The sequence below is a fragment of the Somniosus microcephalus genome, chromosome 13 (genome assembly GCF_052327205.1).
Source record: "Somniosus microcephalus isolate GS21.2 chromosome 13, FLI_Smic_1.0, whole genome shotgun sequence".
NCBI classification, from domain to species: domain Eukaryota; kingdom Metazoa; phylum Chordata; class Chondrichthyes; order Squaliformes; family Somniosidae; genus Somniosus; species Somniosus microcephalus.
The window spans coordinates 5,216,421-5,243,938 of NC_140999.1; the positions used below are offsets into that span (position 1 = coordinate 5,216,421).

The window sequence follows — 27,518 nt, forward strand, 5'->3', positions numbered from 1 at the left end:
AACTGTGCCTGAAGCCCACAGCTATACCCGACACATCAATAAATCACGCTAGATTTTCATTTTTTTTCACCTCCCTCTCGAGGAACCTGTGGACCGCACACACCGTGCACCTCGCCCCGGGCTCGAGCCTCCAACTCTGGTGGGATGTATTCCTGGGGGATTCGTCCCTCCGCCAACCCCCCCCCCCCCAATCCCCGCGCTCCCGCCATTGGTCGCCCGACACAGCGCGCGGACCTCCTTCTGCCAATCGTAAAGCGAACAGACTCTTCGTTACCCGATTTGGATCATTCTTGACTGTCATCAAACAGCCTTTATTCCCCATCTCCGATATTTTTCTAACTAATAAGCAAAAGTGTTCAAAGAAAATAGATAGAACACAATTCTTTTTAACGGCCCCTGTGGTTTTTCTCCCGGAGAGGAATCTTTCATTCCTGCAGACTCCGGGGTAATCCTGGGGGGCTGGTACCCACCCAGGGGGGCGCTGTCGGTTCTAGTTGCCAGGACCGAGTGGCAGAACACACGAGGGCTACAATATTTTGCCTTTGGCTCACCGACATTTCACCACATGACAGCTCCCTTGTGATGGTTGGTTAAAATTGGGGGGTTCGGGCCCCCAGGCAACGATTGGAGATGAAGAACACGACGTCAGGGACTCCCCATTAAACTCTCTGTGACACAAGCCTATCACTCCGCGGTCATGGGCTCTCTTGGGCAGCACACTCACCTCGGAGTCAGAAGGTTCTGGGTTCGAGTCCCCACTCCAGGGACTTGAGCACATAAAGCTAGGCTGACACTCCTAGTGTAGTGCTGAGGGAGTGCTGCACTGTCGGAGGTGCCGTCTTTCGGATGAGATGTTAAACCGAGGCCCCATCTGCTCTCAGGTGGATGTAAAAGATTCCACGGCCACTATTTTGAAGAAGAGCAGGGGAGTTCTCCCCGGTATCCTGGGGCCAATATTTATCCCTCAACCAACATAACAAAAAACAGATGATCTGGTCATTATCACATTGCTGTTTGTGGGAGCTTGCTGTGCGCAAATTGGCTGCTGCGTTTCTCACATTACAACAGTGACTACACTTCAATAAGTACTTCATTGGCTGGAAAGCACTTTGGGACGTCCGGTGGTCGAGAAAGGCGCTATAGAAATACAAGCCTTTCTTTCTTGCGCTGTGTTGAATCTTTCTAATGACACGTTAGGCCTCAGCTGGAGTATTGTGTCCAATTCTTGGCACCGCACTTTAGGAAGGATGTCAAGGCCTTGGAGAGGGTGCAGAGGAGATTTACTAGAATGGTTCCAGGGATGAGGGACTTCAGTGATGTGGAGAGACTGGAGAAGCTGGGGTTGTTCTCCTTAGAGCAGAGAAGGTTAAGGGGAGATTTAATAGAGGTGTTCAAATTTATGAGGGGTTTCGATAGAATAAATAAGGAGAAACTGTTTCCACTGGCGGGAGGGTCGGTAACCAGAGGACACAGATTGAAGATAATTGGCAAAAGAACCAGAGGGGAGATGAGGAGAATGTTTTTATGCAGCGAGTTGTTGTGATCTGGAATGCGCTGCCTGAAAGGGCGGTGGAAGCAGATTCAATAGTAACTTTCAAAAGGGAATTGGAGAAATACTTGTAAAGGAAAAAATGTGCAGGGCTCTGGGGAAAGAGCGGGGGGAGTGGGACTAATTGGAGAGCTCGTTCAAAGAGCCGGCACAGGCACGATGGGCCGAATGGCCTCCTTCTGTGCTGTATGATCCTATTCTATGAATGTACATCCTATTATCCTAGAAATATATTGTGCCCTATGGTACTGCTTCATCCAGCCTGGAGAACGTCTCGAGTTTTGATCCCTGCTCTGTGCTGAGCCCATCGATCAGAATCAAGGCGGTTAATAGGGATCTTACAATCGGCCTCAGCACCTATGGGCTCGAGTGAGTAAAACTCGGCCTGGGTTCCTGCTCCTGATCGCCATCTAGTGACTCCTGCTGGGAAGTTTACATGTCTGTATCGTGGGCAAGGGAAGAATGTAGGCTTAGCTGCGATGCCCCTGTAGCCAAATAGCGTGCCTACGCTCACGCGGGAACAGTAGCCACTTGGGACGAGGTACGAGAGGGCAGCCTGCACCATTCCCCCCCCCCCCGCCCCCCCAGCGAGAGTCAGCACCTTCGGGAGGGGAAACACGTGAGAAGGGGCAACGCCAGTGGCACCTTCGTGACTCCTTCCCCCAGGTCAACTATCTGATTCCAAGTATAATAAAGCAGGAGCGAGTTGATCCTCTCCTTCCTGGGATCGTAGGAAGGAATAATTGGCCAAAATCTAGCTGAATACTAGAAGAATAGAGTTGAAAAGTAGAGAAGTGATGTTAAACTTGTATCGAACCTTGGTTAGACCACACTCGGGGTGCTGTGCACAGTTCTGGTCACCATATTACAGAAAGGATATAGAGACACTGGAGAAGCTGCACAAAAGATTTACAAGGTTGATACCAGAACTGAGAGGTTATAACTATATCAGGAAAGGCTGAACAGGCTGGGGCTCTTTTCTCCAGAAAGGAGAAGGCTGAGCGGCGACCTGATCGAGGTCTTTAGGATTATGAAAGGGTTCGATAGGGTAGACGTAGAGAAGATGTTTCCACTTGTGGGGGAGACCAGAACTAGGAGCCATCAATATAAGACAGTCACTGATAAATCCAATGGGGAATTCAGGAGAAACTTCTTCACCCAGAGAGGGGTGAGAATGTGGAACTCGCTACCACAGGGAGTGGTTGAGGTGAATAGTATCGATGCATTTAAGGGGAAGCTGAATAAACACATGAGGGAGAAAGGAATAGAAGGATATGCTGATAGGGTGAGATGAAGAGGGGTGGGAGGAGGCTCGTGTGGAGCATAAACACCGGCACAGACCAGTTGGGCCGAATGGCCTGTTTCTGTGCTGTACATTTTATGAATACTTGAATCATAGTCATGGGTCACCCTGAAGGAATCAACAGTATAGCTCTCTGAGCCGTCTTTTGTCTCCACTGTCCTATTACCATCTCGTCTGGTTTTGAATACCTCTTTACTTCTTTTGTTCTATCGTAGCCCTGCCTTCGATCTATTTTATTTCCTTTCCAGTTTTGAAAAAGGGTTTTGACCCGAAACGTTGACTCTAATTTCTCTCCACGGATGTTGTCTGACCTGCTGAGTTTTTCCAGCATTTTCTGTTGTTATTTTGGATTTCCAGCATCTGCAGTATTTTGCTATCTCTTGTATGAGTGCTGTGTTGATCTGAGCGATGTGCGGTAAACGACCGCGGGAATCCTTCTACTTTTCGAAGCAGATCTGGGTATATTCCCGTTGCTGATTTCCTGTGCTGGTCAGTCACTGCCAGTAACCATGGGGAATGCCAGCAGTGTGGGCAGACCCACCAGAGTTTCACAAAAAGCGTTGGAGGGAAGATGAGTGGTGGTTGGGTTATGTGACACCAAGTTTGGATTTTGGAGTCCCGAACAAGGGGGCACAATCATAAAATTAGAGCGCGGCCATTTAGGAACTTAGGAAAGCACTTCTTTGCAAAAAAAAGGTAGTGGAAATCTAGAACTCTCTCTGTCTCAAAGAGGCTGGGAATGCAGGGGGACATTTGGAGCCTTCAAGACTGAGATCGCTAGATTTTTGTTGGGTGAGGGTATTGAGGGTTATGGAACCAAGGCGGGTGGATGGAGCTGAGGGTACGGATCGCCCGCGATCTCATGGAATGGCAGACCAGGCTCGAGGGGCTGAAGGGCCTCCTCCTGCTCCTACATTCCTATGGAAGGAGGAAGGGGAGACTGAGGGAGGGGAGGAGTGGCACGGTTTGGCGGTCCTAGGAAAGAATGAGCTTTAGTGTGATGTGTCTGGATTTCAGCGCAGTGAGGGGTAAGAAGATCGGGAGAGCAATTTGGGGAAATTCATCCTTCTTCTTCCAGGAACGGAAATTGTAGTGTATGTACCCGTCTACCTTTAAGGAAACTATTGTATGTAACCGTTCACCTTTAAGAGAACTACTTTAGGTGTGGCACTACTTGTTTGGCTTCTGTATACTGTAATACCGACGGTGACCACACCGGTATATAAGTGTTGTGGCAGGATTCCTTGGGCAGATTCGCCCTGACCTTCGAATAGTAAAGACCTGTTTGTTTGTTATTCCTGAAGTCTGTGTCGTTATTAACTGTACAACCCACAGACTTTACAGTGGCGACGAGTCCGATCGTACCCTGCGGCGAGACTACCAAAGCAACGAAGAGCGTCGAAGAGAGGCAACCGCCCTTGTCGTTATGCTGGGAGAAAACACGAGGCTGCAGCAATAGAAAGGAGGAAGACTTTAGCAACAAAAGCTTCCATCAGCAACAGGCACTGACTACCCTTCTACCACGGTGCGGAGTGAGCCGATCAGCAGGAAACAAGGCGGCCACGGAGACTGTGAGTAGGGGAAAGTGTAACGAAATCCGGAGGATAAGGGCTGTGCACTCGACCACGGTCGAGGGGGAGCAGAGCTGGTCAGGAAGGCGGGTCCAACGGCGTCGTGAGATAGCCGGACCGCGATCGGCGGGAAAAGCCGGGCAGCGACTGAAGCCACGAAGCGCCGAGACCGGGAGCAGGCGCGGGAAGAGAGAAACTCAGCCGCAGCCGGGGAGGGAAGCACCGGACTGCGTGAGGGCTGGGAGGCGAACGGGAGCCGGGCATGTGGGAGAGGCAGAGCCGACCAAAGGAGGCTGCGCGAGAGCCAGTCCAGCGGCTGAACTGTTCTCCGTGAACGGGGTACCCAGCGCCGGTAGAGCCGTGCGAGCGGGAGAGAAAGACAGAGCCGAGTAAGGGGAGCTGTGCGGAAGCCAGCCCAGCGGCTGAACCTGTCCGCTGTGGGGAAAGCGTACCCCTCCCACCAGGGAAGAAACGCGGGAAGCCGCCATTAGGCGGAGAAGACGACAGACGCGGGAGACCGCCATTGAAGGGGCGGGGAGAGAAGGAAAGAGCGGGAAACCGCCATTTTCGCGGGAAAAACCGCCATCTTAGAAATAAATAAATAATAAATAAGAATTTAAAGAAATACTTGTGCTGCTCCCAAGGAAAGGAAGATGCCTAAGCGAGGGAATATTAACGATTTTAATTCTGAGATAGAAGACTGGGCCACATACGTGGAACGCATCGAGATCTATTGTGAAGCCAACAAAATAGAGGAAGACGACAAAGCGATAACATTGCTAAACTCGATGGGCGCAAAGACATACGGGCTCTTGAAGCATCTACTAGCACCAGCTAAACCGGCGGATCAGACTTTCGAAGGGATTGTGGCTGTTCTGAAGGACCACTTGAACCCCACACCGTTGATGTTGGCTGAACGATTCAAATTCTATGCAAGAACGCAACGGAAAGACGAAAGCAACGCGGAATATTTGGTCGAACTGCGTAGGCTAGCGAAATGCTGCCAGTTCGGAGGGAATCTGACAGAGGCACTGCGAGACAAGTTCGTATGCGGATTGTCCAAGGAAGGGACACAAAAGCGACTACTCGAAGAGAACGACCTCATACTTGACAGGGCTGTCCTTATAGCCGCATCGCACGAAGCCGCAGCGAAAGGAACGGCGGAAATGCAGCTAAAGGCGGCGGCACTCGGGGTGGACCAAATTACCTCAAGTACAACAAAATGCTATCGTTGTGGGAAGACAACACACGACCAGAATCAATGCTGGTTTAAGAACCAAGAATGTAGGAAATGTGGCAAACTGGGTCACATCGCTAAGGTATGCCGGTCAGGGAAGAAGACCAACAACCAAAGGAAGCCACCACAAGAAAAGTACAACAAGGTACACAAGGTGGCTGAGAAGAGTTCAGACGAACAGAATTCAGACTCAGACCCAAACAGCCAGGAGCTGGGTAGTCTGAGAATTCACAATGTGAGTAAGGAAGCTGACCTACAAACTATCTGGGTCATACTAAAAATAGCTGGAGTCCAAGTAAGAATGGAGTTGGACACTGGATCAGCTCTATCAGTCATAAATCGAAGGGACTACCACCGGCTATTCTCTCACATACCCTTAAGAAATACCAAGTTCGTATTGCAGACATACACGGGGCATAAGGTATACCCCATGGGGAAGATAAGAGTCAAGGTGAGAGATAGGGGTAAAGAACACCCAAGAATGAACTTGTACGTATTATCTGAGGGAGGACCACCACTTCTAGGACGAGAGTGGATCAAGAAAATAGACATGGAATGGCACTATCTAAAAGCCATAATGAGTGAGGACTCGGTGCAAGCTATCAGCTCAGATTCTGAAACGGATGACGATAAGACCAACTCAAATATGGAAGACAAGGCTAAAATGAACTTGCCGACTATGGTGGAGAAAACGAAGACATGCATAAAGGCTTATGCTACCGAGAAGAATAAAGCTTCAGAGCAGAACTCCAGTTTGACAGAGAATTCTGAGCCTGTTCAAGTTAAGGACTTATCCACGACGGAAGAACACCGAACTCGGACTCAAACTTATTTCAAAGTACGACAACAATTAGAACAGTTGAGTTACCGTCTCGTACAAGAGATGAAAACAATGGAAAAGTTCTGGGACACCGAATGGGAGAACCTGGAAAGACAGCAGAGGCAGCTAGCTCAAGCAAAGAGCGACCATAGAGCCATCGTGACCAATTACCGATCACATCTCCCTTATGATGTTCAGGAGTTAGAATATTTGCATGATCTAGAGATACAGCATAAAGGCAAACCACGCTACACTGAGGATTTTGTTCTGCAATTGGAGACGGAGCTAGTGCAAGCAAGGTTAAGAGAAGCTGAATCGCAGTGTGCACTTAAAGATATGCAGAAAAAAATCTTGGACATGGAAAAGAGAAATGCCTCTTTACCGGATGTGAATAATGTGGCCATGTTGCAAGAGGAGCTTATAGGGGCGAAACTGAAAGAAGCTAAGCAAAGGATGTTGGAACTTGAAACACAGAACCAAATCAGCAGTAACCAGCTATGTCGAGCAGCGAAGGAGTGCTATGGTCTACATGAGAAGGTGCAATATCTCTCAGCCCAGAATAAGGGACTACTCACTCAGTTAAATGAAAGTAATCGGAAAATGGCTGAGATAGACTGCAAGAATAAAGAAGATTTGATGGCAGTGAGACTTCGAGAGGCAGATAGCATAGCAGCCTTGGCTGAACTCCAACAGGAAATTGCGAAAGAAGCAAATGAAGAGGAATCTTCAGGAAGCCAGGATGTTATTCCAGTTCTTCTCTACGACTCCTTACAAGCAGAGTGTGAGAAGTTGAAAGAACAGTATGAACAGGCCCAGGCTACAATTCTGGAGGGGGTTAACTCGGCAACCTCCGAAAAGCTAGTTTCAGTAGAAGCATATGAACAACTAAAGGTTGAACATGAGCAAGAAGTCCAAAGGCTGCAGGAAATTCTTGATGAGCTCAAGGCCAAGACAGACTCATCGGTAGAAGTTCCATCCATAGATGAGAAATTAGAGGTGAAAGACATGGCAGAACATGAAAGACAAGATGTCCAAGAACTCATAAAAATATTGAAGGAAACCCAAGACAAATATGAGGCGGCAATGTCCGAGGTTCAACAACTTGAAGAACAGATTCAACTGGGAATCCTTTCAGTGGAAGAAAAGGAAACTGTAAGAAACACAGAGACTGTAAGAATGGTCCCTGAACATGAGCTAGAGAGCATCAGGGCGCAACTTTTCCGAGCACTGAAAGCCAAAGTACAAGAGGAAAAGAAGGTGGAAGCATTGGAGGAAAAGGTGGATGAAATGGAGAAGACTCTGATCCACAGTGTTCCCGTGGAAGAGTTAACGGTCAGCCAACTCCTTCATATGCTGAGGGAAAAGACTCTGCAATGGGAACAATCTGAACACGAGCTTCAATCTTCAACGGGAAGGAGTTCGGAGCTCTCAAAAGTTTGGGAAATAGCTGAGGTTGCAAAACAGACTTTACTGGGATGCCAAAAGTACGCTGAATCGCGTCTATGTGAACAACAGAATGTTGAAACAGCTGCTCCAGTAGAAGGATTGAATAGCCCGATCAATCAATCCCCGAGGGAAGGGGAAGTATTGAAATCACAAATGAGGTCATTAGTGAAGGATTTGCAGGAAACCCAGGAAGAGCGGGATGAAGATGAATGCATGAAGAAGTCTTTTCAAGAAAGATGTCTAGGGAAGGAACCACAGTCAGCTAACGTCCAGATGGGTAAGGAGGAAGTAGAAGGCCCTCTCGCTGGCCTAACTCAGGACGAACCCGAATATTACCATGACCTGTTGAGTGACACTGAATATTACGAGGATGTGGTCTGCCCAGTTTGTGATGAAAACTCCCAAAGTGCTGAAATCAGGATGAAACACTTAAGGTCTAAGGAACATAGAGAGTTGGTGGCGCTACAGCTGGCAGCCGAGAAAGGAGCCCCGAGAGTCTCAAAAAGGCAGAAAAGAAAAAGAAGAGGCAGAAGACAATAACTATCTAAAATATTATCACTTCTACCAGCTCAGGAGGGGACCTACGAAAGGAGCTAAATTAGTTGAAAAGTGGGAAATTATCAAGACAGCCAGTTGGTTATAAAAGTCGGCACTGCCGGTTCAACAGGACGAAAGTTCAAGCTGTTACGTCAAGGAAAAGGCTATGGAGGAGTCACACTATCCATGTGAACCGGCTACACCAAAGAGATGTTGTTCGGACCAAGTCAAGATCGGAGACTGAATCTGTGAACTGTTCCCGCAGAGACTGACTTTGTGAACTGTTTCCCACCGAGATTATATCTGTAAAGTGTTTTATATGAAGTTGAAGATATGTATGTTAATGGGACTCTGTAAGTAATAAGCTAAAAAGGGAGGATTGTAGTGTATGTACCCGTCTACCTTTAAGGAAACTATTGTATGTAACCGTTCACCTTTAAGAGAACTACTTTAGGTGTGGCACTACTTGTTTGGCTTCTGTATACTGTAATACCGACAGTGACCACACCAGTATATAAGTGTTGTGGCAGGATTGCTGGGGCAGATTCGCCCTGACCTTCGAATAGTAAAGACCTGTTTGTTTGTTATTCCTGAAGTCTGTGTCGTTATTAACTGTACAACCCACAGACTTTACAGAAATCTCATTGCTGAGCAACGTGATAACCATTTAATCTGAGATGTGAGAACCAAAACAGGCTTAATTTAAAAGCCCCCTCACTCAACATCATGTATAGAGAAAGAACATACTTGCATTTCTATAGCGCCTTTCACAACCTCAGGATGTCCCAAAGCACTTTACAGCCAATGAAGTACTTTTTGAAGTGTCGTCACTGTTGTAATGTAGGAAATGCGGCAGCCAATTTACGCACAGCAAGATCTCACTAACAGCGACGTAATAATGACCAGATAATTGTGTTTTAGTGATGTTGGTTGAGGGATGAATATTGGCCAGGACACCAGGGAGAACGCCCCTGCTCTTCTTCAAAATAGTGGCCCTGGGATCTCTTGCGTCCACTTGAGAGGGCAGATGGCACCTCCAACAGTGCAGCGCTCCCTTGGCACTGTACCGGGAGTGTCAGCCTGGATTTTGTGCTCAAGTCTCTGGAGTGGGACTTGAACCCACAACCTTCTGACTCAGAGGCGAGAGAGAGCTGCCACTGACTCAAGTTGGGGTACAGATTGCATGGCCACATCCCCCTTGGTACCTCACTCAGATCACCTCTTTTCATGTGAGAGAACAGACGACGACCGATTGTCAACAGACTGTTCGACCAAAGGGGCCATCACAATGGACTAGATCCTGATGTCGTCCGATATATGCACATGAGCACCTTCCAGCAGGGGTCGCTAGACATCGATCAGGAGCAGGGACCCTGGCTCGTTCTCACCCCATCACCCCTCGGGAGCACATGGGCTGATTGCAGCACCCCAGGGGAGTCACAGGTGAGATCAGCTGATTCCGCACAGGCCAACAATGAAGCTTGGGATCTTCCTAGTTAATATGGGTCAAAACATTTACACTAATTCTTATGGAGGCGGTGGGGGGGGGGGTATAAAATCTCTTGAGCATCCCCGATTTTAATCGCTCCACCATTGGTGGCCGTGCCTTCAGCCGCCTACGTCCTAAGCTCTGGAATTCCCTCCCTAAACCTCTCCGCCTCTCCTCCTTTAAACCGCTCCTTAAAACCAACCTCTTGGACTGTCCTAATATCTCTTTAACAAAAGCAAAATATTGTGGATGCTGGAAATCTCTTTGTGTGGCTCAGTGACAAATTTTGTTTGATAATGTTCCAGTGAAGCCCCTTGGGACGCTTTACTACGTTAAAGGTGCTATAGAAATACAAGTTGTTGTTGTTAAAGGCATTATAGAAATACAAGTTGTTGTATTTAAAAACCTCAGGCAGTTGTATCCAACCACCACCACCAGATGGCACCAGCGCTCATCTCCTGAAGTCTTGCAACTGATTTTTAAAAGTTGTAAAGACACACTTGCATCGATGCAGCATCGCATAGCAAGGACTCAGTCAATCTACAATGAATTACTTAGAAGTGCAGTCACTGTTGCTGTAAGATTCTATGTAGGCGAACGGGGGTGGGGGGGGCCACCCATTTTGTGCACAGCAAGATCCCACAAACAGCAATCAGATAAACAATCAGTTCAGCCACTTCTATTTTCTGGTGCTTTTAGTTGAGGGAGAGATGTTGGCCAGATAATCTCTTGGATGAGGGGACCGAGTGCAATGTATCCAAGTTTGCTGATGATACAAAGCTCAGTGGGAAAGTAAGCTATGAGGAGGACACAAAGAGGCTGCAAAGGGGATATAGACAGGTTAAGTAAGAACATGGCAGGTGGGGTATAATGTGGAGAAATGTGAAATTATCCACTTTGGTAGGAAAAATAGAAAAGCAGAGTATTTTTTAAATGGTGAGAGATTGGGAAATGTTGGTGTTCAGAGGGACCTGGGTGTCCTTGTGCACGAATCACTGAAAGTTAACATTCAGGTACAGCAAGCAATTAGGAAATCAAATGGTATGTTGGCCTTTATTACAAAAGTATTTGAGTATAAGAGTAAAGACATCTTACTGCAATTATATAGGGCCCTGGTGAGACCACACCTGGAGTATTGTGTACAGTTTTGGTCTCCTTACCTAAGGAAGGATATACTTGCCATAGAGGGAGTGCAACGAAGGTTCACCAGACTGATTCCTGGGATGGGGGGATTGTCCTATGAGGAGAGATTGAGTCGACTAGGTCTATATTTCCTATAGTTTCAAAGAATGAGGTGATCTCATTGAAATGTATAAAATTCTTACAGGACAGATACTGGGAGGATGTTTCCCCTGGCTGGGGAGTCGAGAACCAGGGGTCACAGTCTCAGAATAAGGGGTCGGCCATTTAGGACTGAGATGAGGAGGAATTTCTTCACTCGGAGGGTGGTGAATCTTTGGAATTCTCTACCCCAGAGGGCTGTGGAGGCTCAGTCGTTGAGTATATTCAAGATAGAGATCGATAGGGAATCGAGGGATATGGGGATAGTGCAGGAAAGTGGAGTTGAGGTCAAAGATCAGCCATGATCTTATTGAATGGCGGAGCAGGCTCGAGGGGCCGAATGGCCGACTCCTGCTCCTATTTCTGATGTTCTTGTGTTCACTGGGGAGAATTCCCCACTCGTCCTGGGATCTTTAATGTCTCCCAAACCATTGGAACAGGCTAAGAGAGTCTCAGCTTAACGTCTCATCCAAAAGACAAATTTCATAATTCTCTTCAATACAGGCAATTCAAGAAAACAATAATTTTTTTTTACATGGTATATTGCATTTTTTTTTTTTTTAAAGGCTGACATTTGAAAGAAATTGATCGCATTTGTTAAGAAAGTTAAACTCCCAGTATAATGTAACAGACCTTTGTCCCAGACTAATGCTGTTTTTGGAAATGGCTTGTTCTGTCGAGGAATGGTTTCTTTCGTTTTACGAAAGACTGAGGCTGAGTAAATCAGAGTTTGATTAGCAGACAGACCAGGAATCGCTGTGGAAAAAAGCCTTGTAGGGTGGTGGAAATGTTTTATTTTTAAGTTACATAACCTGAGTTGTTGACTGTACTTTAAAATCGGGAATAGCAAGTTTACGAGCAAAACACAGCAAATATTCCCTCGAACTGCCTTTAGAATAATATTGGCGCGGAATAAAACAATTTTAAAATTATTTCTGAAACCAACCTTGCGAGCAAGAACATCCCTCGCGTATTTTAAGTTAAGTTTGACTTGATTTAACGGGTAAAGGAATTTGCAACCGGTTTAAAGAAAGGGAATAAAAGTTTGGGAACTTTTCCAAAAGTTAGTGAAACTTTCCTGGAAGTTGTTAATTTTGTCTTTGGGACTCGGTGTTTCTTGGCTTTTAAAAAAAAAGTGTCCTCCCAAACTGGAATCTCTCGTGATGTTTTCCTTCCAATAAGGCGGAGAGATTTATGTCTTGAGGGTCTAACCCCAATCTCGGGCTTTACTTTAAGGGCAACAACAAGCGAGGTGGGGAACAGCCGGGCCCGGGCGCATGCGCGGGGCCACTTGTTTTTCTCGACCCGGGAGCTGTCAATCAAGCGGCCGGCCAAGTCCCGCCCTCCCGGCGCTGCCATTGGGCGGCTTGGGGGGACGGCGCGCCGCGCGATTGGCCGGCCGCGCCTGTCAATCTCCGGCACAGCCCGCAGCCCGAGCGCGGAGCAACTATTTAAAGGGACAGACACCCCGGCTGAAAGCAAGTGTCTTGTTGCGCCTAAGTGCAGTCGCAAGGCTTGCATATTTTTTTTTGGGGGGGGGGTTTTGCATTTAATTCAACAACGAGACGGAAAGATGATTCTGAGCAAGTTGAAGCGGTTTTCAATGATGTTGGACAACCCAGACCCCGACTCGGTGCCAGTTTACAGCACTGGGGATGAAGTGTCGGGCAAAGTTGTCCTGGAGCTGGCGTCCGCAATGAAAATCCAGTCTTTAAAGTTGCACACCGAAGGCTCCGCCAAAGTGCACTGGACCGAGTCTCGGAGTGCTGGCTCCAGCACCGCTTACACCCAGAACTACAGCGATGAAGTGGAGTATTACAACAAGAAGGTGAATCTCCTCCAGCTGGGTCAGTATCCCCATCACCGCGTGTATTTATAGCTCAGTTGCATCTTGCTTTGAGAGGAGAGGGACTAGGATTGACTGTGAAGGGTGGAGGGGCATTTTTGCAGGGCAGGGGGTTGAGACTCATTGGAGAGCTCTTTTTCCAAAGAGCCTGCCACAGGCACGATGGGCCGAATGGCCCCCCTCCTGTGCTTGTTTTTTATTTCTATATGAAGTTTCAAGGCAAAAGTGGGGCAGGGGGCACAGTGTGAGGGTACAACCTCTCTGCAGGAAACCAGGGCAGCAGAGGCAATTCCTCTGGTTTCATGCCCAGTGATGCTGTTTCCTTGCCAGTGTGTTACTCCAAAGATCCCCTGGCATTCCTGGAGTTTTGGTCATTACCTGTGTGATACTGAGGCTTTTAGAGCATTTACAAGAAAACAGATAACAAGTTTCGTTTTCATTTTGACTTGCTGATTCGTGGACCTCACCTGATGAAGGAGCAGCGCTCCGAAAGCTTGTGATTTCAAATAAAACTGTTGGACTATAACCTGGTGTTGTGTGACTTCTTACATTTGTCCACCCCAGTCCAACTCTGGTATCTCCACACCATTTAAAAAATAATAGTCTGTGTGTGTGAAGTAACTTTTGAGTTAATATTGTATGTTCCTTCAGTGGTGGTGAACTGTATTCCCTGTGCTGATGTAGACTCTGAATTGCAGCCCTTGTGAAATGAGGTCCTGAGTCTGTCGGCCTTTCACTGGGAGACTGGTTGCTGCAGTTTTGTATTCTCTCGATGCTTTGGACACAGTGAGATGTCATTTTTAATTGTGTAAACACCACCTATTTTAAATTGTGTACAAAGACAAGCCACTCGCCTCTCTGGCTGGGCTGTGCATCAAACCATCCCAGCAATCTTCTGCTTTCTTTCAATCAGCCCTGTTGCTGTTGTTCTTGCTGTTTTAAACCCCCCACCATCAGACCCTGTCTGTTTCACCCTTTAACTGGCTCAGCACCTCAACAGGAGGGTGAACAGTCTAGAATTTTATAAAGGTGCCAACTGCAAATCAAGGGGCTATTTCTTAAGAAATGTTATTAAATAATAAATAACAGCGGACTTTGATTTCTGCACTGGTGACCCGGAAATGCTGGTTTATTGTGGATTTTATGCTCCACCAGAACTAAAACTGGAGCCCAAAGCAAAGTTTGCATCTCTGTCTCTCTCTGTCTGTCTCTCTCTTTCTGTCTCTCTCTTTCTGTCTCTCTCTTTCTGTCTCTCTCTGTCTGTCTGTCTCTCTCTGTCTCTCTCTCTCTCTCTGTCTGTCTCTCTCTCTCTGTCTCTCTCTCTCTGTCTCTCTCTTTCTGTCTCTCTGTCTGTCTGTCTCTCTTTCTTTCTTTCTCTCTTTCTGTTGCTCTGTCTCTCTGTGCCTCTCGCTCGCTCTCTCTCTCTCTCTCTCTTTCTTCTTCTAGTCCTGTATAATCTCAACATTCACATCATTTTTAATCTGAGATCCTTGTCAATCTTTATGCCGGACTCTTAAAGGATCCTGCAGATTGTTTTGCTCAGTTTGCTTTCTGGATTAAAGAAATTGAAAAACTAATCCTTGCATTTAGATAGAGACTTGTCCTGAAATATCTCCCAGCCCCGGCACACACTGGATTCACCTTGGTCCTGTAGGTAGAGGCTGATCCTATAGGTGTGAAGAAGGTGGGGGGGGGGGGGAACGGTTCTGTTTCTGTACATTGATCAACAAGTAAGGGCAGGCCTCTCCCTTTCCAAGGTTTTTTTAATTTCATTTTGGCAATTAGTCATTGTGTAGGCGTAACTGATTGAGAGTGAGAGAATCCAGGAGCAGACAGACTAATAATAAGAGAGAGAGAGAGGAGGAGTCATCGGGTGACGGGCCAAAGCATCACCTCTCTCCAGACCCTGCTCCAACATTTAATGAGAATCGGGGCATAGTTAAAAATCAGCCCACAAATCCTCCAATGACAGAGGTTTTTTTAACTTATTTAATTTATCTCTTTGCATCCTTTTATTTCCTCCTTTTCACCACGGAATAGGAATTGTGGCGGACTGTCTCTCTCCTCCCTCCCTGGCGCCGAGGGCCTGAGGCTAATTGTAGCCCCCCACGCCCCACCCCTGTGTCCCCATCGCCATCTGGGATGAGCTGAGCCAACCCATCACAGAACGTAACTGCAGCACTGGGATCTTGCTGATCTGGTATGGTCCATCGTACAGGGTGCTTACCAACTGACAGTACCCCACCCGCTCATCGTATGGGATGTGGGCACCCATGAAACCCTCCCCTCTATTGACTGGTATAAAGGTGGTTAAGGCTATGCGTGCCTACGTCGCGGCCTGTCGGACTGTTGCTCAGCTCTGCGAATCCCCCCGCTACTTCACGCCGCTCTCTCTAAGGGAAGAGCGCAAAGATACGAAAACAATGACATCGCCATCCTGACAGACTGTTAATCAGCCCTGCGAATCCTTCCACTACTTCATGCCATTCTCTCCAAGGGGAAGAGAGCACCAAGATAGGAAAAACAAATTAGATAAATTGAGCTTACAATTTCACATCCCACATCCTGCAACTCTTTGGATCCCAGCACTGAACGAGTTGAGTGAGGTGACGGCGGTTTCACTCATGCTGTTCTCCCGCTCCAGGCCTAACTACAGGCCTGCCCAGTGAATGATTACTGGAACCCGGTTGACCTTGCATTGTGGTGGTTTTTGATTAACCAGGGATGAAGATAATAGTAATTATGGGTAATTAATAACCCACCCTGTGTGCAACCTAGGAACAGGAGGAGGCCATTCTGCCCCTCGAGCCTGTTCCGCCATTCAATTAGATCACAGCTGATCTGTATCTTAACTCCATCCACCCGCCTTGGTTCCATAACCCTTAATACCCTTCCCTAACAAAAATCTATCAATCTCAGTTCTGAAATTTTCAATTGCCCCCCAGTTCCCGATTTCCACCACCCTTTGTGTGAAGAAGTGCTTCCTGACGTCACCCCTGAACGGCCGGGCTCTAATTAAGGTTCTGCCCCCTTGTTCTGGACTCCCCCCACCAGAGGAAATAGTTTCTCTCCTATCTACCCTGTCTACAACACAATGAGCAACACCAGACTCAATCCCACTGCCATCCTGGGTTCGGCAAATACCAGGACCAAAACCCGCACCCCCATCTTGCACGCTATCCAGGACAGCACTGTAACAATCCTCTCGCCTCCAACCCCTCTCTCTCTGGTCGATCCTACCACGCTCATTGCTCCTTGAAACATGTCCTCCCCCCCCAGCTCCGTATCCCCCCAGCTCCGTATCCCTTGTCCTATGCTCTCCCTGAAACCGAGATACATTGCACTTTCTCCTACTCTAAAACACCATTGGACTCCTTGCCTCCTTCAGTCTTCCTTTTCCTCCTAGCGGCTTTGAGGACCCAAAGCTTGGGAGTCGCCTAACCGACCCCACCCGACTCCCGTCGCCTTCCCTAAAGCCTCTTTGTGGCCCGGTGTCCTTCACCTGGTTTCTCGACACGAACGTGATAATCCCTCTTGTTGACACTCTTGTGACTCATCACTCGATCGTATCATTGCCACTCGGGCAGAGGTCAGTTGGCAGAACTTGGGAATTATTCGGTCCGCTGCATTTTAGCTCTGTCTGGCATCACGCCAATGACCTTCACTCCCTGTGGAATGTGGGTGGCTAACCATCCGGAACATTCCGACAGAGCTGACCCCGCCAAGAGGGTCCTAAGGCCGTCGAATCGCTTAAAAAACCAAAAAAAACAAGCAAACTTGCGATTCTCCCATTGATGGTGGGACCCACCTCTGTTAACCGACCTGGTGTGTGGAGATCCTTAGATTCAGCTTCAAGGCGGGCGATGGAAGCATTGGCATGTTTTAGCTGGTGCCCGTCAATTTCTTCTAATTACATCAGCCTCCTTGTTGCTAAGGCAACCCAATTTGACAAGAAACAAACGAGCCCAAAAATATCCTTGTCTGGATGAGGCAAGGCACCTTTCTTCAGCAAGACCACCCTGTGTCATCTAACTTGGGGGGAGGTGTTGGGGGAGCGGGGGAAGCGATGTGGTGTGATTTTTTTTTTTTTTAAATCAACCATTGGTGAGCAGGCCACATCAAACTGGACTTCCATTAAGATGGGGTTCAGCAACTGGAGGTTCTACCTGGTTACAGTAGACAGTTTAACTCCATCCCCTTCCCCTCCCCCAATGGTAATTGGATGAAAACAAAACTACGGTGTTAAGTTTGAAGTTGTGATTTCCTGATTGTGACACTGTACAATGTCCTAGTGCTGGGTGCATGGCCAAAGTTTCTACAGCGCCTTTCACGACCTCAGGACATCCCAAAGCGCTTCACAGCCAATGAAGTACTTTTCTGAAGTGGAGTCACTGTTGTAATGTAGGCAACGCGGCAGCCAATTTGTGCATAGCAAGCTCCCACAAACAGCAATGTGATAATGACCAGATAATCTGTTGGTGATGTTGGTTGAGGGATAAATATTGGCCAGGACACCGGGGAGAACTCCCCTGCTCTTCTTCGAAATAGTGGCCGTGGGATCTTTTACATCCACCCGAGAGAGCAGACAGGGCCTCGGTTTAACGTCTCATCCGAAAGACGGCACCTCCGACAGTGCAGCACTCCCTCAGCACTGCACTGGGAGTGTCAGCCTAGATTATGTGCTCAAATCTCTGGAGTGGGACTATGAACCCACAACCTTCACAAGGGGAAAGTGTTGAGGAGTCAGTGTCTCCTTTTATGACTGGGTGCTTGTGTGACTGTGCGGTTGGTTGGGGTAGTACTGACCCAGTGCATGTGGTAATAACGCGTGACGTGCAGTTTTTATATTTTTTTGGTTATTTCCCTCTGTCTCTCTCCTCGCTGTGGGACAGCCTCCATCGCAGCTTTGTTCCCCGAGCGCTCAAACTAACGCATCAGCACGACGACATCTAATGATGTGAGCCATTGATTTTAAAGGTTTGCCTTTTCCTTTTCAGATAACGGTGAACTTACTGTTCTCCAGGCTGGTCGACACGAGTTCCCGTTCAGCTTCCAACTTCCCGAAGAGTGAGTATCCTAACTCCTTGCTAATGTAGAGTTCCGAGACCGATTGAGGGCAATTGCTTCCCTGTTGAGCCACCCTTTAGATCCCTGGACTCTAAGCTGCTATAGTAGATGGTGGGGGAGGAGGCTTTAATCGACAAGAGGCCCACGACCTTTGCTTTTCTTGTTCCAATCATTGGCCCCTACCACATCTTCCTAATGGCTTCTGGGCAAATGCAACTGGCCATCTTAGTGTTGAGCTGTCTATGCCAAAAGCCTGCGGAGCACCAAGATTGACAATAGTTGGGAGAAAGTCCGGAATTAGCGATTATTTGACACTAAGAGCTAGATTGTCTGAGAAAGGGAAGACTGAGGCAGGTGAGCAGGTCCACAGTGACTAGGTCCTTGGGAAGAGGAGGATGCGATGAGTTTGATCTCAATGTGGCGAGGAGGAAAAGCGTGTGGGACTGTAGCAGGTGAAGCCTGAGAGATGTTTCCCCAGTTAGTCCCCCCACTGAAGGAAGCAGACACTGCTCCAGAAAATGTTTCCATTATTAATCTTGCAATTTGTGCCAGGTTTTTGTTTTCCGCTGTGTTTTTTAACGTGTGGGTTTTATGTTTCCCCCTCCCTCCTCACCTGTAGGAACCTGGTGACATCCTTCGAGGGAAAGCACGGAAGCGTGCGGTACTGGGTCAAAGCCAAGCTCCACCGCCCGTGGGCCACCGTTAAGAAAATCAAACGGGAGTTCACGGTGATTGAGCCCATCGACATCAACACCCCCTCGTTGCTGGTAAGCGAACCCCCCACCCCCCATCCCCACCATCAACGTGTTCACTGTGGGGATCCAGGGATTGTGGTCCACTGTGTGTATCTTGCCATTACCTCCAGGGGGCTGGAATACAAAGGGATGGCAGTTATACTACAGTTGTATAAAGCTCTGGTCAGACCCCACCAGGGTTCAGTCCTGGGCCCCGCCCCTCGGGAAGGATATATTGGCCTCGGAGGGGGAGCAGCGCAGATTCACCAGGATGATACCGGGGCTAAAAGGGTTAAATTCCGAGGCCAGGTTGCACAGACTGGGCTTGTATTCCCTCGAGTTTAGAAGATTAAGGGGTGATCTGATCGAGGTGTTTAAGATGATTAAAGGAGTTGATCGGGTCGAGAGAGAGAAACTATTTCCTCTGGTGGGGGGAGTCCAGAACAAGGGGGCAGAACCTTAAAATTAGAGCCAGGCCGTTCAGGGGTGATGTCAGGAAGCACTTCTTCACACAAAGGGGGGTGGAAATCTGGAACTCTCTCCCCGCCTCCACCCCCCCCCCCCCCCCCAAAGCTGTTGAGGCTGGGGGTCAATTGAAAATGTCAAAACTGAGATTGATGGTTTTTGTTGGGTAAGGGTATTGAGGGTTACGGAACCAAGGCGGGTGGATGGGGTTAAGATACAGATCAGCCGGGATCTATTGGAATGGTGGAACAGGCTCAAGGGGCTGAATGACCAACTCCTGTTCCTTTGATCCTACCAAGAGACCATCCCCATTGGCATTGCTTGGTTTGCACCAGCTCTGCACCCACCATGTCTTTTTTTAAAAGGGTGTCTTCCCTTTCTGAATAGTCCTTTTTAAAAAGAAAATTGGAAAACTCTGATTTGTGGAAGGGAGCAACTTGGGAGGGTCCTTAATAATTATGGAGTACAGTGCACTTTTGGAGAAAACTCTCGTATCCTTTTGGATAGAGGAAACTTAAATGGGTGGGTAGAGTCCATGATAGGGGAGAGTGTACATGGGCTGTGGAGGAGATTGAATGGGTGGGTAGAGTCCATGATCGGGTAGAGTGTACATGGGCTGTGGAGGAGATTGAATGGGTGGGTAGAGTCCATGATCAGGTAGAGTGTGCATGGGCTGTGGGAGGAGATTGAATGGGTGGGTAGAGTCCATGATCGGGTAGAGTGTGCATGGGCTGTGGGAGGAGATTGAATGGGTGGGTAGAGTCCATGATAGGGGAGAGTGTACATGGGCTGTGGGAGGAGATTGAATGGGTGGGTAGAGTCCATGATCGGGTAGAGTGTACATGGGCTGTGGAGGAGATTGAATGGGTGGGTAGAGTCCATGATAGGGGAGAGTGTACATGGGCTGTGGGAGGAGATTGAATGGGTGGGTAGAGTCCATGATCGGGTAGAGTGTACATGGGCTGTGGAGGAGATTGAATGGGTGGGTAGAGTCCATGATCGGGTAGAGTGTACATGGACTGTGGAGGAGATTGAATGGGTGGGTAGAGTCCATGATCGGGTAGAGTGTACATGGACTGTGGAGGAGATTAAATGGGTGGGTAGAGTCCATGATCGGGTAGAGTGTGCATGGGCTGTGGGAGGAGATTGAATGGGTGGGTAGAGTCCATGATCGGGTAGTGTGTACATGGGCTGTGGGAGGAGATTAAATGGGTGGGTAGAGTCCATGATCGGGTAGAGTGTACATGGGCTGTGGGAGGAGATTGAATGGGTGGGTAGAGTCCATGATCGGGTAGAGTGTGCATGGGCTGTGGGAGGAGATTGAATGGGTGGGTAGAGTCCATGATAGGGGAGAGTGTCCAGGGGCTGTGGGAGGAGATTGAATGGGTGGGTAGAGTCCATGATAGGGGAGAGTGTGCATGGGCTGTGGGAGGAGATTGAATGGGTGGGTAGAGTCCATGATCGGGTAGAGTGTACATGGGCTGTGGGAGGAGATTGAATGGGTGGGTAGAGTCCATGATCGGGTAGAGTGTGCATGGGCTGTGGGAGGAGATTGAATGGGTGGGGAGAGTCCATGATCGGGTAGAGTGTACATGGACTGTGGGAGGAGCGGGATTGATGAGGTAACGGGCCTTTTCTCATTCTCTGTGCCTTAAGATTCTCGCCTTTCCTCCCACTAGGCTCCCCAGGCAGGTACAAAGGAGAAGTTGGCTCGTGTCTGGTACTGTAACCTCGGTCACGTGTCCCTGACAGCAAAAATTGACCGGAAAGGCTACACACCAGGTAACGGAATTTTCGCAAAACATCTTTGTTAGTAAAGAAAAACTTTCATTTCTCCAGCGCCTTTCAGGACGTCCCAAAGCGCTTTACAGCCAATGAAGTACTTTTGAAGTGTAGTCGCTGTTGTAATGTGGGAAACGCAGCAGACAATTTGAGCACAGCAAGCTCCCACAAACAGCAATGAGATGATAACTAAATAATCTGTTTTAGTGATGTTGGTTGAGGGATAAATATTGGCCCCAGGACACCGGGGAGAACTCCCCCTGCTCTTCTTCGCGGGGGGGGAGTCCAGTACAAGGGGGCACAAACTTAAAATTAGAGCCAGGCTGTTCAAGGGTGGATGCTGGGGTCAATTGGAGTTTTCAAGACTGAGATCGATAGATTTTTTTGTTAAATAAGGGTATCGAGGGATGTGGAGCAAAGGCAGGTGAATGGAATTGAGATACAAGCCAGCCGTGATCTGCTAGAATGGCGGAGCAGGCCCGAGGGGCTGAATGGCCTCCTCCTGTTCCTATAGAGATGTGAAACACAAGGCAGAAGAGGCGCAGGAATGGCTTTTTGAAGAGTGATCGTGTGTGTGTCTGGGGCAATTTTAACCTAATCCGCCCCTCGGGGAATCTGACGAGATCGGGTGCGGCGCTTGTTTTACACGTCAATGGTGAGCACTATTGGGCGTTCCACCCCATCCCCCGGGCTCCCCGCCCGGTGAGTCCGGTTAAGATTGCCCCTGTGTGTGCGCGCGCGCGCGACTGCAGCCTCATGGCGCTAACCCTGAATTTGTTTCCCCAGGTGAGGTGATCCCCATCTTCGCCGAGGTGGACAATTGCTGCTCCCGCACGGTGATGCCCAAAGCGGCCATCATCCAGATGCAGACCTTCATCGCCAGGGGGACGATGAAGCAGAAGAAATCGGTGGTGGCGACCCTGCAGGGAGAGGGGGTCGCCCCCCGGAAGAGGGGCTCGTGGCACGGCCGCCCCCTGAAGATCCCGCCCGTGTCCCCCTCCCTCCTCCAGTGCCGGGTGATTCGGGTGGAGTACACACTTCGGGTAAGTGTCCCGGGGTGAGTCGCTGGTATTGGGGGGCCTGCACTCGTGTAGGGGGAGAGCGCAAGAGAGAGAGTGTGAGAGCGAGCGGAGGGAGGGGGAGAGAAAGCGAGCAGATGGGGGGAATAAATTATTTTCTTTTTTTCCGCTCTCTGGACTGAGGCTTTTTGTAATCGGAGGAATCGTTTTGTTTGACCATTTCAGGTTTATGTTGAAATCCCGGGGACATCCAAACTCTCCCTGGAGCTGCCCCTGGTAATCGGGACAATCCCCCTGCACCCGTTCGGCAGCCGCTCGTCCAGTGTCGGGAGCCAGTACAGTATGGAAATAGACTGGCTGCCCCTCGCCCTCCCGGAGAGACCAGAGCGTAAGTACGCCTTGTCCTACGTGAGACACAGAAGGACTATCGCGGTGGGATTGTAGCAGCGAGATTCCGTGCTCGTAGAACCCTGGCCCACACGCCGTCATGTGTTGAATGCTGTACCTTGTAGCCTTTCGCCACGCCCCCCCCGCCCCATCCCAATTTCTCCTCCCTCTCTCCTGAATGTCCTGGTGTGCAGAGGCTCCAACCATCCTCGCGCCACTGTCCATTCCTCATGCCCAGCTATTCGCTCATCGGGCGAAAGGTCGGATCCAAGCCCCATGCCCAGCAGGAATGTGGGGAGAGGCAGCAAGTGGTCAGGGGACCCCAGTAGCAGACAGCTCCTGGAGGGGAGGAGGGGAGCAGCTAGCGGACAGCTACAAAAAAATAATGAAAAAGGCCAATGGAATGTTGGTCTTTATCTCGAGGGGCTGAATACAAAGGGAAGGAAGTGAAGCTTCAGTTGTACAGAGCTCTGGTTGGACTGTATCTGGAGTAATCGCGTTCAGTTCAGGGCCCCGCCCCTCGGGAAAGATATATTGGCCTCGGAGGGGGAGCAGCGCAGATTCACCAGAATGATACCGGGGCTAAAAGGGTTAAATTCCGAGGACAGGTTGCACAGACTGGGCTTGTGTTTCCCTCGAGTTTAGAAGATTAAGGGGTGATCTGATCGAGGTGTTTAAGATGATTAAAGGAGTTGATCGGGTCGAGAGAGAGAAACTATTTCCTCTGGTGGGGGGAGTCCAGAACAAGGGGGCTTGACCTTAAAATTAGAGCCATGCCGTTCAGGGGTGATGTCAGGAAGCACTTCTTCACACAAAGGGTGGTGGAAATCTGGAACTCTTCTCCCCCCCCCCCCCCCCCCCCCCCCCCAAAAAGCTGTTGAGGCTGGGGGACAATTGAAAATGTCACAACTGAGATTGCTAGATTTTTGTTGGGCGAGGTTATTAAGGGTTACGGAACCAAGGCGGGTAGATGGAGTTAAGATACAGATCAGCCGTGATCTAATTGAATGGCGGAACAGGCTCGAGGGGCTGAATGGCCTCTTCCTGTTCCTATGAGAAGTGGGGAGTGACCCCTTGACTACAGCAACAGTCCTTGTCTATCACCTTCCAGGCTTTGTCGCTAACCTCTGTCCCTGGCTCCCGTCACCCCTCGCTGGTGGACTGCGGGAGAGTTCGGTTCCTTTAGACTTACAGGATGTTTTTTTGTCTAATTTCCAACCCCATCCACCTTCCAGATTTGCCTTGACGTCAATCTGGTTCTATTTCAGCTCCCCCCGATTATTCGGAGGTGGTTTCCGATGAACAAATTGGCCAGACGGACCAAAGACTGTCCATCCCGGAGGATGAGGAAGAGCTAGGGGGAGTGCTGGAGCGTCCCTTCTTTGCCTATGTGCAGGAGTTCCGATATCGCCCTCCGCCCATTTACTCAGAGGTAAGATCTGACAAACCTTTTCTTGCAAAGTATTTACAGCACAGAAACAGGCCATTCGGCCCAACTGGTCCGTGCCGGTGTTTCTGCTCCACACGAGCCTCCTCCCACCCCTCTTCACCTCACCCCGTCAACATATCCTTCTATTCCTTCCTCCCTCGTGTCTTTATCCAGCTTCCCCTTAAATGTATCTATACTATTCACCTCAACCACTCCCTGTGGTAGCGAGTTCCACATTCTCACCACTCTCTGGGTAAAGAAGTTTCTCCTGAATTCCCGATTGGATTTATTAGTGACTGTCTTATATTGATGGCCCCTAGTTCTGGTCTCTCTCGCAAGTGGAAACATCTTCTCTACGTCTACCCTATCGAACCCCTTCCTAATCCTAAAGACCTCTATCAGGTCACCCCTCAGCCTTCTCTTATCTATCGAAAAGAGCCCCAGCCTGTTCAATCTTTCCTGGTGGGTATAACCTCTCAGTTCTGGTATCATCATTCTAATAAATCTTTCTTGCACCTTCTCCAGTGCCTCTATATTCTTTTTATAATCTGGAGCCCAGAACTGTGCACAGTGCTCCAAGTCTGGTCTAACCAAGGTTCGATACAAGTTTAACATCACTTCTCTGCTTTTCAATTCTGTCCCTCTAGAAATGACCCCCAGTGCTCGGTTTGTTTGCTATTGTTTCTGGCCTTGTTAACCTGCATTGTCACTTTCAGTGATTCGTGTTTCTGTTCCCCCAGAATCTCTTCTGTTTCTAAAGTGTCGGTTCCTCTTGTGGAACGTGCTCCTAGCCAGCACTCTCACACACGTCTTTCCTTTTGTGTTTTTTTTTAAGATTGATCCTCACCCTCAGAGATCGGACATGCGTCGCCGATGTATGACCTGCTGAAGAATTCACCATGGCGTGCAAACCAAGAAAGAAGAGAGATTTAAAAACTGCTTTGAGGGCCTTGGGACTCTTCCCGGGCACCTTGAGAGCAAATTCAGGATACTGCCCTCCGTAGAGGAACAGGGCCAACCGTTGTAAAGGGGCAGAGAGGAGAATGACCTCTGACCTCTGACCTCTGTGGAGACGGCACGCGTCAGATTGGGATCCTCAACCCATCTTTTTGCCTCTTGCCGTACTGTTTGCCGTCTCCTTTGGGCGCTCTGTTCTGCCGAGTTCAGCGTCTGATCAAACCGTTCCATGCCGCCGCCATCTTCGGCGGATCCGATGGGCTGACGTGGCAGGACGGGCGAAGGGGGGGGACCTTCTGCGTCTTGGCTGCGTGCGGCGGTTAAACCTGGCCCGACCTCCATCCCCCTCCTGCCGACTGTCGGGCTGTGTGTTCGTCTTTGCCGGAGCTTGCTGCTGTTCTGCTTTGCGCCTCCAACTCGTACAAAGGGGGGGGTGTCGAACACGCCCGAGAACGTGGCGGGGGCGGGGGGCGGGGAGGAGGCGGGGGCTTGTGGGCACGCTCCGGGGTGCGTCTGCCTTGGTGTCAGCTCCTGTGCCTCTACCGAAAGCTCAGGGGGCCACCCCAGGTTAAGAAGCCAATGTTTGGGAGTTTGCGCAGGTTAGGTATTGTGACACTGCCACGCAAATCCTGCCAGATTTACTTCCTCGCTCTGTCTTAAAGCCAAGTTATTTAAAAAAAGGAATTTTTCGTTAATTATACCTCCGTGTAATTCCCTTTGACCCAGTCCAAAGTCCATGAAGCCCCTCTTGAGTGTCAAACCTGGGGGGCGGCTGGGGTGTGGGGTGTGGCTCACGCAGGACATCTCGAGCATGTAAAGATGAGTTCTTTCAGAGCCATGATTAATAACCATTTGTATTCATGTCGTGCCTTTTACGTTTAAAAAAAAAAAAAAGTCCCAGGTTTTTCACGGATAGGCGTAAGGAGAAATGGACAGCGAATCAGGAAGGGAGCGATTAGGAGAGCTGATTGGTCAGAGAGGTGGGTTTTGAGCAGGTTTTTAAGCAGGGGGAGAGAGGGGTGGAGAGGCAGAGAAGGTTTTGGGAAGGAATTCTAGAGAGTTAAGAGGAGGGGGTCACGCAAGTTAAGAAAGTATTGCTGCCCGATGGTGACCAAACATGGTCATTCACGGTAACGCTAATTCATGTGTCACAACGATCGTGGGATCTTCAAAACTGTAATGATTTGGTTTCTCGGTGTCTCTGTTAACACATTAAGGGCCTTTATTGTAAATAATGTGTAATGGGACACATAAGGAGAGAGAGAGCAACATGACTGCGCCCGTGAACTGGCCTTCTCCATTATTGTGGTGCTGGAGCTGGGCTTGCAACGCGACCAGGATCCGAGGCCTCACCAGGCCTCTTGTCTGCCTTTAGAGAGGAGGAGCTTTCTCTCTCGGCATTTACTCCACAAATTCAGCAAGGAACTGAGATCTGTTGATATTTTGGCCTTGATTTTTTTTTGTCTGTAATCTTGCCTATTTGGGGGTTTTTTTTGTTCAGAAGAAGAGTTGATTCTTGGAAGAGCTGAGATTACAACTCACCATGATGGGCGAGTGGTGCTCCAGTGGGTGGGGTTATAGTGGCCAACCCGCCATGATTGTCCAGGAGTCTGCAGGAATTAAAGATTAATCTCCAGGGAACTGCTACGAGCAAAAACACGGGGAGAAAAATCATAGGTGCATTTAGATAAAAGCAAAAAGTGTATTTTTTTTCTCCTTGGGAACATTTATTGGTTATAAAAAATATGGACGGCGGCATCAAAAGGCCGTCCATCAAACATCGTCCAATTAGAGGGTGACGAAGAGTCTGTTCGCTTTCCGATTGGCCGTTAGGGGGGGAGGCGGGGCCGCCGCGAGGATGAGGGCGTGTCGGGTGGCCAATGGCGGGAGAGCGGGGGCGGGGCGGTTGGAGACAGCAGGTCACGTGATGAAACCTCCAGGAGTACGTCCAATCAGAGCTGGCGCCTCTGAGATTTGGGGGAGAGTTACGGGAAATGTTTCCAGTTGTCATGCGGAGGAAGATTGAACATAAATCCGTCTTCCATTTGTGTATAAAATCCTACATGTTTTTCAGACTGTTCGATTGTGTCTTTTTTTGTAAAAAAGAAGATATTTTTGTAATATTTTTCTTTACAATAAAATACTGTAAGATAACCGTCCCTGGGATTTGGCCTTATTATCTTGTCTGATTGGCTGATATTGTTAACGGAAGTTCTTGAAGCTGCCTCGCGCCCCCCCCCCCCCCACTGGCTCAGTTGGTACGTGCGTCATCCAGTGTGGTACTGAGCCCTGATGTGGAGATGTGGACTGGGGTGGACAAATGTGCAAAGTTACACAACACCAGGTTATAGTCCAACAGCTTTATTTGAAATCACAAGCTTTCGGAGCGCTGCTCCTTCGTCAGGTGAAGGGAAGAGATGCATAAAAACACAGCTTATATAGTCACAGAACACTGCCAGATGATTACAGGTAATCTTTCTAACTGCCCTTTATCACACCTCGGCAGAGAGATAATCACAGCAATCAAAGGTGTGAATGGTGTCCAAACAGGTCAGTCAGGAAAACATTACATCAAAGAACAATGAGGTGGGGTCACCAA

At 48.9% G+C, this 27,518-nt stretch overlaps 1 protein-coding gene across 3 annotated transcripts in view; it reads left to right on the forward strand.

Annotated features, from left to right (window-relative positions):
- Positions 1 to 27,078, forward strand: part of arrdc2 (arrestin domain containing 2) — a 42,381-nt gene extending 15,303 nt beyond the window's left edge. The window contains exons 1-8 of one of the 3 annotated variants that reach the window (XM_086004390.1): positions 12,691 to 13,080; positions 18,077 to 18,146; positions 18,766 to 18,913; positions 21,025 to 21,127; positions 21,914 to 22,170; positions 22,372 to 22,534; positions 23,802 to 23,965; positions 24,798 to 27,078. In XM_086004390.1, the coding sequence (XP_085860516.1) occupies positions 12,807 to 13,080; positions 18,077 to 18,146; positions 18,766 to 18,913; positions 21,025 to 21,127; positions 21,914 to 22,170; positions 22,372 to 22,534; positions 23,802 to 23,965; positions 24,798 to 24,851 (1,233 nt within the window). In that variant the 5' untranslated portion in view covers positions 12,691 to 12,806 and the 3' untranslated portion in view covers positions 24,852 to 27,078. Of the gene's footprint in view, positions 1 to 12,686; positions 13,081 to 18,076; positions 18,147 to 18,765; positions 18,914 to 21,024; positions 21,128 to 21,913; positions 22,171 to 22,371; positions 22,535 to 23,768; positions 23,966 to 24,797 lie in introns of those variants that run through there. The other 2 variants (XM_086004391.1, XM_086004392.1) reach the window with 2 other exon arrangements.
- The last annotated feature ends 440 nt before the right edge of the window (positions 27,079 to 27,518 follow it).